Source organism: Perna viridis, chromosome 1 (genome assembly GCF_037379345.1).
Source record: "Perna viridis isolate PV_CMFRI_1.1 ecotype Kerala chromosome 1, ASM3737934v1, whole genome shotgun sequence".
NCBI classification, from domain to species: domain Eukaryota; kingdom Metazoa; phylum Mollusca; class Bivalvia; order Mytilida; family Mytilidae; genus Perna; species Perna viridis.
This window is the reverse complement of record NC_142445.1, coordinates 7563638-7574662: the sequence shown is the minus strand read 5'-3', so window position 1 is coordinate 7574662 and position 11025 is coordinate 7563638. Positions and strand designations below refer to the sequence as shown.

General features: G+C 32.4%; 1 protein-coding gene across 2 annotated transcripts; it reads left to right on the top strand.

Annotated features, from left to right (window-relative positions):
• The first annotated feature begins 880 nt into the window (after positions 1-880).
• Positions 881-6965, top strand: LOC148627054 (baculoviral IAP repeat-containing protein 7-like). 2 transcript variants are annotated; one of them, XM_088566478.1, is made up of 6 exons: positions 881-926; positions 2173-3515; positions 3770-3966; positions 5378-5531; positions 6144-6332; positions 6707-6965. In XM_088566478.1, the coding sequence occupies exons 2-6, from the start codon at positions 2174-2176 to the stop codon at positions 6904-6906; spliced, it is 2082 nt and encodes a 693-aa protein (XP_088422604.1). In that variant the 5' UTR covers positions 881-926; position 2173; the 3' UTR covers positions 6907-6965. The 2 variants fall into 2 exon arrangements, with proteins under 2 accessions (XP_088422604.1, XP_088422613.1); XM_088566487.1 differs by lacking the exon at positions 6707-6965 and having other exon boundaries at positions 5378-5612; positions 6144-6279.
• Positions 6966-11025: the final 4060 nt, after the last annotated feature.

The following is an 11025-nucleotide window of genomic DNA, read 5'->3' as shown; positions in this document are numbered from 1 at the left end:
ACATATGTTATTCTGTATCGGAAACCTAGAGATTCATGAAAAAATTAAAATACCAATTAAAATATTCAAAATGATCCAAATAAGAAAGATGTTAAAATGAATTAATGTATCTTTCTTTTTCGACCATTACTATATGATATTTATATGTACGAAGCTAATATTTCAAATATCCAAAGTATTTCTTTTAGGACCAACTGCTATTTGATTATCGTACCACAAAAATGTTAAACCCGACAATGTTCACGTGCCTATTTAACACTCCTTATTATACAAATGTAGAAATAATTATATCATGGTACGCCAATAAAATATATAGTTAGACAAAACTAAAGATACTGATAGTACATACTTCGTCATTTAAGAAAAGTTATTCAAAAAGACAAACGAGTTCTGAGTAACATATAGATCATCATTTATAACAATAACGATCAGCATTTTTTATACTTTTTAATAGTTTTTTAAAAACTTTAATATCATTCCTTATTTTCATTATTTATTGTAATAATTTCACTAAGAAACCATACAGACAATTGATAATATGATAATGTATAATTAATTTATATTATAAATTACATATATTTTCGTGCATTTATATACTTTGTTGTGTTGTACTCGAAGGCTTGAATCCTGTTCTTTATTATATAAAATAGGTTTAAATAAAAAAATATGGAAATTGGCAATTATTGTATTTTTGTAAAGTTCAAATGCAGAGATCATTCTTGTAACCAGCATCACTGACTGGCAGTAAAACTGTTACGATATCTCTTAAAGAGTTTTATTGCAGTTGATTTTAAATCTATTTTTAACTTTCGAAAATCCGATTGATTATTTCAAACATATACATATATATATATATATATATATATATATATATGTATATATATACACATGACATGTGTGCAAGCTACTTGACACTAAACTTTAAGGTAGGACATTTTAATGATCAGTTGAAGAAAATCAAACATACCGTTGATAATTCTCATTTGAAGACAATTAGCCTATAAATATTTTCATGTTATTATTGATTAAATCGATAATATATGAGATTTCACTTATTTATCAAATTGGCAGTATAACAAATTTCAAAATACCTAAAAACACAGAGGATTCATTCCCTGTGCTTCAACTTTCATTTGGGGGGGGATAGATTTGGCTTTGACACTTTTTGTTATGAGTGGTTCTTGTACACGATTAATGTTTGGATTAAGGTCTTCCTATATTTTTGGTTCTAATGCTGATAATGAGATGTCATTCCTTAAAACAATTGTACTGCATATCAAAATTTGCAATATACATGATTGGTATTTTTGTATTGAACAATTACTGAATCCTTGTCGCTGATGATGGATCATAGTTCCCCGAGGGTATTCACCATCCCAGTAGTCAGACTTGTTTGACCCGAAATATATTAGATTTTATTAATCACATTTATCAAAATGTGCAGCTTAGCTAATTTCAAAATACCCTAAGCACTGCAGCTTCAATCCTTGTATTACATATGGTATAACGGTGTTGGATTTGAAATCCTATTTTGATAGTTTTGGTTATGAATGCTTCTGTATACAATTAATGATTAGATTTAGTTCATCCTATATATTTGGTTCCTTAAACACGTGTACAGGATATAGAAATTTGCAATATATACGACTGGTATTATTAAATAACAAATGGGTCGATCACATCGCTCGTGGGCTATAGGTCCCCAGGGTGTTCACAAACTCAGTAGTCAGATTTGTCTGGCCCCTAATTACATCAGATTTTAATTATTTATCATATTTTTCGAAATTTGTAGTAATAAAAAGTTTTGAAATACTTATAGAACCGATGATTTTTCCTTGTGTAGTGTAGAACATTTCGATGATGGATTTGGCTTCCCATAGATTTAGTTATGAGTGCTTCTTGAAAACAATTGATGTTTGGATTTATCGAAATTTGCATTATATATGAATAGTACTTTATCTATTTAAGCTCTTTTTTTTCTATGAGACTGCCATCAAAAATTATTTTGTGTCCTCAACATATTAAATATTTACACAAGGATTCATTCCCTTGACCACAAAAATATATGAAATTTTTCCTACAACAAAACATTTATCAGAACTTTGGATAAAAGAAATAAAGTAAGTAATCTTTATATATCCTTGGTATTATAGTGGCTTAAAAACTTTGTAGAATGACAATACCATTTTCCATCGACGACGACAAGCAAACGGACATCAACATATCAGAGAGTCTTGGAAATAAAAAAAATAATCTTGAACAAAGATCAGAAGCAAAACCGGAGTATTCAAAAGATGACCAATTGGCCGAAGTCATTACGTCATCTTCTGTTCAAAGTATAGAGGAAACGTTTTCAAAGCATAAAGAAATAGAAAACATCCGAGATAGAGATAAAGTCAACCAGTGGTCTCTAATCAATATAATAATGAGAGAATACACTACTTTTACCATATCAATGCATTTCTACATTGTAAACGCAATGTGTAGTTTAATATCATATCTCATTTGCAAAGCTACTGAAATATATTTTGATAATCACACTTCAAAAGTAAAAGTAAAGTGGGAAGAGGAAACAGCTGCTTGCTACAACAATATAAAAAAATGTAATGACAAATGGATTTTAAAGAATATTTCTAGGAAATTGTATAAACTTCCGACACAAATAACCCATGTATTCCCTTTTCTTCCACAAAAACCGAAGTATACTGAAAATAAACAAGCAAACTTACATGTAAGTCTTGATTATGAAGGTTCTCGGTTTGCTACTTTTGCGACGTTCCCTGACAGACCTGGTGTGTTTGTAACTCGTTTAGCCGAAGCTGGGTTTTATTATCAAGGGAAAGGGGACGAGGTTGTATGTCACAGTTGTGGAATGGCGTACAGGGACTGGAAGCAACATGAATCACCATCCGAAGTTCATATGCGAATTTCTCCTGACTGTACATTCGTTGTAAATGAAATTAGATCAAGATTAAAGAAAGAAGAACATTTGGTGTCAGGAGCTTGTGGATCAGACAATGATAAACAGTTCGGTAATTTGAAAACAAATGCAGGAAATGGAGTGTCAGAATTAACTTTTAAAACAGAACACAAGTCTGTGATGAGTGAAAATGAGCCGGTAATAATGCCATCTCTTGCTTATATAGTCCTTACAGCAAATAGAAACGAAGTATTTACTCAGCATATTGCAGGATTTTCTAGGAATGACACAACTAGTTTGATCGGAGTTCCCACGGATACTTCAAATATTGTGAGCCCAGATACACATCAAGGGCGTTATAAATATGCTGATAAAAGAATGGAAGCCGAAACTTCTCTACATGCTCCAGATTTAACAAAGAACCAGTTGACAAGAGACAAAGACACATGTAACTCATCTATTGGTGTCTGCCTTGACAAACCAAGATATGAAAAATATGCTATTCGATCAGCAAGACTTGATTCCTTCAGAACATGGCCAAGATCTCTTACACAGACTCCAAATGAAATGTCATCGGCCGGCTTTTTCTTTACGGGTAATATATTTTTTTATCAAACAGCATTTCAGTTTTTGTGAAGTAACAAATACATTTTGAAGGTTTCAGTGTGTAAATGTATGCAACTTTTAGTGTTCGAATTAGGTTCTTTCTTTTTCCTTTTACTATCATAAAATTACTGTCAAAATGAATAAAATAAAAAACCTTAAACTCGCCATACCAAATTCTATCTAAAATGATTACATCTATTGTCACACAAATATCTCTTCTTATCCTATTTTTGAATTGAATAGGCATAGAGGATCATTGTAGATGCTTCTACTGTGGAGGTGGATTGAAGAATTGGGAGCCCAATGACAGACCTTGGGTAGAGCATGCTCGATGGTATCAAAATTGTGCATTTCTGAAGCAATGCAAAAGTGAGAAATTCATTAACGATGTAATAAACAACGGAATTTCTACCCCAAACCAAGCGAATAATTCACTGCAGGTATTATTGAATACATTTAGCATTCTATACAAAACATCTTTATCATATGCAGTAATTAGTGGCGTTCAGAAAATGAAATATCCACGAATTAATAAATAAATAAGCTTAGTTTTAATAAATAAGCATATATAATTATAAGTTTAATAACTAGCGAGTTATAAGCAATCAACGTTAAATGTACAACTGTTACTTTAAAAAGAACGCATATGTTCTAAACTTCTTTTCAATTTTAAATGTGAAAATTTTTAATCAGATCAAGATTAATTTAAACCGCTGCAATTTTTAACAGTATTTCTGTTTCGAAGATTGCAATCCGTTTGAAGCTTGTTTTCGCGAATAGAAATACTAAGGACCTTACACCTGTAAGAGTAAAAAATAGGAAAATCTAAGACACACATTTAACAACTGATCATGACGTATCGATGTGACCAGTGATGGTTACGTCAAGACCAGGTGTAAAATATTGGTCACTTCATAACATTCCATGAATATGAACAAACTGCAAAAAATAATCAATCACTTGTCATATTGGTAAGATATTATTTATTTAATTGTGCCATTTTTTTATTGGAAAGCGCACGTGTTCTATCTCAACCCGTTGATGTAATAAGGTTAACTCGTACGCTACAAATAGGAATTTTCTTGTCATTTTAGTGCGAAATTCGTCTCCCATCACAATGCCATCCCTACGTAAAAACTAAGTCCTTTTTAGTATTGCAATACATCAACTACAAAAGTTTCATGGTCGTCATCATGAACTCGTGGATCGTCACGGTGTATCCATCTGCGCCATGAACACTGATTTGTTCAACGTGTCATAGTTTTTCTTTCCTCTTTCGTCTACCCCGGACTTGACTTTTTATGAGCAACTCGGCCAGTGTTTCTAGAAAAGCAGAGGACGTTTACCCTACCAGTGCACCTGGTCCATGCTCCCAGTTTTTAGTGGAGCCCGAGCGAGAATTTCTTAAATGTATATTTTACTTCGTCGAAATGGAGCATATTGAAGTATTCAATGGAAGGAGTTGGATGTATAATTGAGTGAATTTTATGGTGGGTTTGTTTGTTTTTTCAGTAATTTTTACCTTACATTCAATTGGGCGGTTGAGGCCTAGCTTATGAAACAATTTTTTTCCTACCCCTGTCCACATTTAGTAGATGTTGGCTACTTATGTGTCTTTCTGTCGTCATATTACTTTTTCGTTTGACTTGAAAAAAATTGTCATCGTTCTGTTAGCGTGGATAAAGTTACTTTTTCTCCGACCAATTCTTAGCTTATTTAAAGGTGTGTTTAAACATGCTGAAGAGCTCTTGGTCATCTCTTATAGTATTTACTATTTTGTATCTAAGTTACACGCTGGTGCACTTCTTGCTTTTCACCATATGCGTTCTTTGTTCCATATTACAATTTCAGAACGCCTCTTGTCATCATGACGTCGATAAAGATTACGAATACAGAGGACGCCGTGCAATGAATCACCCGGCTATTGTTTCAGTAGCAGAACTAGGATATGACTCAGAAACAGTTGAAAACGCCTTTCGATTTTTTACAAACTCTGGAGAAAAGGGTACCACGAAGTTGCCTTTTTACTTAATATGAGTATCAATCGTGTGAACATCATTTTACAAGTATTGCAACTTTTAACTTTGTATGTTTTTTATAAAGTATGACACACATTATTTTTTTTCGAACCAAATTTTTTTGGACAAACATAGAAGTTCATTAGATTAATTTTGATACAAATATGCAAATAGTACGTGTCTAAATGTTACTACATAGTGCATAATATCATCAGGCTACACATCAGGATTTTAATGAACTTTACTCATTGGAATTGAAGCAAAGTGGTCGTTAAAATAAGAAAGCAAATAGTGTCTTGAAAAAACAGATCAATAGTAATGAGTTCTTTGTGTATACGAAGAGCAGGTCTTTAGAATGACGAAAGTTTTAAAATGGAAATAAAGGGAACTAGGGTTCAACCGATAATAAAAAACACTATTCAGGGAAACGACTACATGAAGAAAGACACACACAGCAAAGAACATAAATAACCAAAATAGCATGCGTACAGAAAAAAAGTCAATAACCAACCCGGATTATAAAAAAAATAAATAGTGAACAATTTACATCCTTGCCTACAGTGATAAATTTATATAAATCCTATCCAAATACTTTCCAGATTTAACCGGAAGTAAACTATTAGAGACCATATTTCAACTAGAGGATGCAGCTGAAAATATAGAAGGAAATCAGCAGAATCATACTGTATCAAATCTACACCAGGTTTCATCAAATCCAAATGGCAAGCAGAGTGAAAACAATGCGAAGAGTCAGAGAGAAAAAGATGGCTCTGAATTAGACGTTCTATGTACTTATGAATATATCTTATTGCTAGAGTAACCACGATTTAAGCAATAACCATTGACCAGAAAAAAAAACATTACAAAATACAAAAACAAAACAAAACAAAACAGATGCCACAAATAACCTTTTCGACGTCCGGGTTTGACCGGTGAATGGTGTATACTTTTTTCATAGTATTGATGCTTCATCAAGCGTCGACTACTTATCATCATGCATGAATCCGAATAATGATACCTAAACATCTTCTGGCAAAAAAAAAATAATATAGTTGACGCTAGTCGGAAAAATTTCAGGATATACAAAACTACCCCTCAATCTCTTAAACCTCTCTAATAATATCTGATAATCATGATAATATTAACAAATTTCTTGTTTCAGTATCTATACAAAGTTTAGAGGAGGAAAACCAATCTTTACGTGATCAACAGACTTGTAAAATATGTTTGGATGAACCGATTGCCATTGTTTTTCTCCCATGTGGTCATCTTGCAGCCTGCAAAAAATGTGCCCCAGCTCTTCGGCGTTGCCCAATATGTCGATCGTATATCAAAGGAACAGTTAAAGCCATTATGTGCTAATTGATGCAACATATATATGTGTGAAATAAGATATAAAACTTATTCCATACAAGACTAAATCATCGGTTTAAATCGTATAATGGTATCATGCTGTCGTCAAGACAATGGTTTGATTATTAGTAAATAGATCTGTCTGAAATTATACCACAAGGTGTCATTCAACAAAAAGAAGATTGGGATTGATTTTGGGGAAAGTGTATTGCATCATTTAGGAGTAAGAAGCCAGAAAAGGGGCAAGACACAACAAGTAGATGGTAAATTGGAATCCCATTGTCCGCCCGTCCGCAATTCCGTTGTCCGAATTTCGTCATAATTATCTTGTCTCCCAACTGTTTGATTAATTTCAATTTTTGTGTGTAGCATTATATAGTTGGGGTAAACAGTTTTTGGTGTTCTTTGGTATCAACTTCTGTTTTGTGGGTCTTTTTCACAATATGGAATGATAGAGAAAAGTATTTTTGTTACAGTAATCCTTGCTCCCACTGAATGGAAGACTGGCATTGTTTTTGGGGTTATGACAGACCATTTCGGAATAAAGGGGCCACTGTGGCTGTGCTTATCTGAAAACCATTGACATAAATCTGAATAAGTTTACGAAAGACAGTTTTCAACAGGGTGTTTGATATTAAATAAAAACAATATTTGAAAGGTATCTTACGACTAAAGAAAAGATCTTGTACTTTAAAACTTAGATTTTTAAGAATGTTCTAGCTTTGAAAGTATCTTAGGACCATGTCAAAAAGTAGAATTTTATAAACTGAAAAAATAGTCATCGTCTCACAATTTGAACGTTATTTAATACTTTCCAGTAAAAAAAACCCCAAAATTTAGGACTATCGTGATACTCAAAAAATGATAATCTAGTGTGTTTGATATGACTAAATCATGTATATCTTTTTGTTTAATATTCTATATAAAATCCTGATAAAAAAGAAAATACTATTTTAAAATTTAGTAGTCATGCATATCATTGTTACCTTTGTGTATGGGCATTGTGTTCAAATCTGAAAATCGTCGGAAATCAACAAAACTATCATTAATAATATGCACTTTTCACATATGAACTCAGTATTATATACAAATATAACGAAATCTTGTACTAAAAAGAGCATTTACATACTTCGTTTGCACTCACTGCTCCGCAGAATGAAGTTTTCAGGGTATTTAATCTGTGGTTATAAATTGTATTAAAGATTTAATCATAGTCTAAATCTGGTCAAAGCTCACATTCTCTTGACAAAATTTACCGCATATGTCTAAAAGCTTATTAAAGAGTTTAAATATAAATAAACCTGAATAATGCTATCATTATGTATTGTACTTCCGTTTTACCGATGAGTAACTTAATTACTACAGTTCTGGGTATTTTTTGTTTTTTTCACCATGTTACCAAATATTAAATTAGGTATGAGAAAATACATTTGAAGTGCGACTAGCAATATATTTTCCTGAAAAAAAAAAAAACCCTTGCTTTCATCACATACAAAAAGTACAAAGCTACACATTGTTAGTGCAAAAACATAGAGATCAAAATAAAGTAAAATGAATGAATGAATGACATTTAATTTGTCGATACTATAATTTTTGTAAGGTAAAGTTATTCTTCGCTATAAATTTTAACAGACACATATCCTGCACTTGATAATAAAAAGAGACGAATGAACGATCTAAGATTTACTTCTGCATTCCACAGACTTCCTTGTTTGAATACTACTAATAACTTGTCGATATAAATTTAGTCATTTCTTCCTCTTCCTTGCAAGATTGCCAATAAGATGATTATTATCTTTATTATATTAAACTATTATAGTTTACACGTTTTAAAATCACCTTATTAGCTTGTAAGGATAAAATATGAAAGTAAAGGTAATGTCTATATTAATAAACACCAAATACTTTCATTTACTCTGAATCTCTGAAAATTTACAACATGATCACAGATGTCACACGCGTTTTATTTTAGGTGTTAGTTGACCGTTTGAAAATTATATCCAAAAGGGATTAAAAGGATTTTGTTTCTTGTTTTCGGACTTTAACTTGAGTAAAAGTGTATGGATCTTTATGAAATTGTACCACAAAGTTTCATACTGCAAAAGTCACACATGGATTGATTTTCAGACCTGTAACTCTAACATGGAAATTTTGGCAAAAAGGGGAAAAGCAAATATTTTTTGAGTTTTGTACATTGACTGGAGTAAAAATAAGTGGATTTCTTTGAAATAGATTCAATGTCACAAATGTTAAATGGTTTTGGATAAATTTGTATATATATATATCACAAAAGGAAAGTTGAATTTGATGATGGAGGTTAGGACCCTCAACCGTTTAGGAAATAAACCCAAAATCTTTTGGTTTATATAATAATCATTATGATTATTTTTGCAATTAATTTCAAGCTGGTTTTAACTAATACCAAAAGATGCAATGTTGGACCTCTAAAGTCGTATTAAGCTACGCGCTATACTCATCAGCATTTGTTTTATCATGATATGATAAGCTTTCAACTATTTTTTTAAAAATCGCTTTAAAAATAGAAATGCCTTTATTATATACATTTCTAAGATTACTAAAGAACCTGACAGCAGAACGGACACTATGTTGTCTTGTAAGAATGTAGTGTCCCTAGATGGGTATCCTAGCACGCTCACATCTGGTATGGAAAGTGCCCAGATCAATTCAACAAAAGATACCCAATCACAAGTTCAGTTTGCAGACTATCTATTCCAGTACAAAAATTCTGACTATTTCAAAATTATAAAACCATGTTCTATCATTTTAAATGATATATTTGACTACAATGATGACAAACCACATTGTACCATATCAAAATGTGAAATTAAAAATTGCAAAACATATATAACCGACTCTTACTTCTCCAGTTCCCTTACAAACAAAACCTTCCATACAAGAAGTCACGATGACTTAAGTTGCAAATCAACAAAATTAATATATGGATTAGAATGCAACTTATGTGGTGTAGTATATGTCGGAGAAACACAAGAACGAATAAACAAAAGAATGTGCGGTCATCGTTCGGGAATTAATACCACAAAATTCCCGACAGTTTATCAACACTATAATCAACAAGATCATTCAATCCTCTCTATGAAAATTCGTATTTTAGAAAAAAAAATAACATCGTACGAACAGTCCCGTTCTAAGTAAACTATCATAGGGAAAGAGAGGAATACTAGATACGCAGACTAGGTACTGCGATACCTTACGGGAGCAACGACAACATCAAAAGTATAGGTCACCTGTCAAGCCAATATAACAATAGCATAAATGTGATGAATTTATTTGACAAAAAACCAAGAAAGGAGTCATGGCCACTATACGTCACCCAAGTCACACGATGTCTCCATAAATGGTCTCCTTCCTTTCATACAAAAACCTCTTGGACTTCTTCACCAAACTTTATTCTATACTTTTCACTGTACTACACTCCCTTTACAAAACAAGTCTTGACGCTACTGTTTCTGATGCCATCTCAACATTATACACACTTATTGCCATCATTTTGGATATTGGTTTCCACAGACTCTTTCAACCTCTTTGTGTGAAAAGTCGATGAAGAAAAACGATCATTTCTTCCACTACCTTTGTCAACAAAGGTATAGATGCAATTAATTTGGCTAACATCCTCCATCACAAAAACGTTATCAACAAATCCATACCAATTGTTTCATATTCCTATACTTCATCCATTGCATCCAAAATTTTCAATTATAAAAGGCTATTGCAGAAGCTCGAGATTGAGGACTTCAAGGCTAAGCCATCTGACTGTTCTTGCAAAAACTCTCCATTCAAATATGGTCCTTCTGGTCACGTCGTTACGGGAGATTTAACAATCATCGGAAACGAATCTCTGCGTAATATCCTTTCTTAAGGTCAAAAGTACCGTGAACCGCACTCCACAAAATTGGAATTATAACTTGAAAGTTCTTATGGATGCCGTGGAGAACTATTCAAGAAAATGGATAAAACGAGAACAAGAAGACATTGATTCTCTGTCAGAGTGGTTAAAGGCAGTGAGGTCCCTAATTTTGAAACGAATGAAAGTTTTACGTAGGCCAATGAGTGCCAAGGCTACATCAGTTTTCAGACCCCGATGTAGCA

Bases quoted from the DNA above. Each gene is read 5' to 3' on its own strand.
- LOC148627054 (XM_088566478.1), top strand. From the start codon at position 2,174: ATGACAATACCATTTTCCATCGACGACGACAAGCAAACGGACATCAAC. The intron at 3,967-5,377 runs GTATTATTGAAT...TTACAATTTCAG, and splicing joins AAGCGAATAATTCACTGCAG to AACGCCTCTTGTCATCATGA. The intron at 5,532-6,143 runs GTACCACGAAGT...AATACTTTCCAG, and splicing joins TACAAACTCTGGAGAAAAGG to ATTTAACCGGAAGTAAACTA.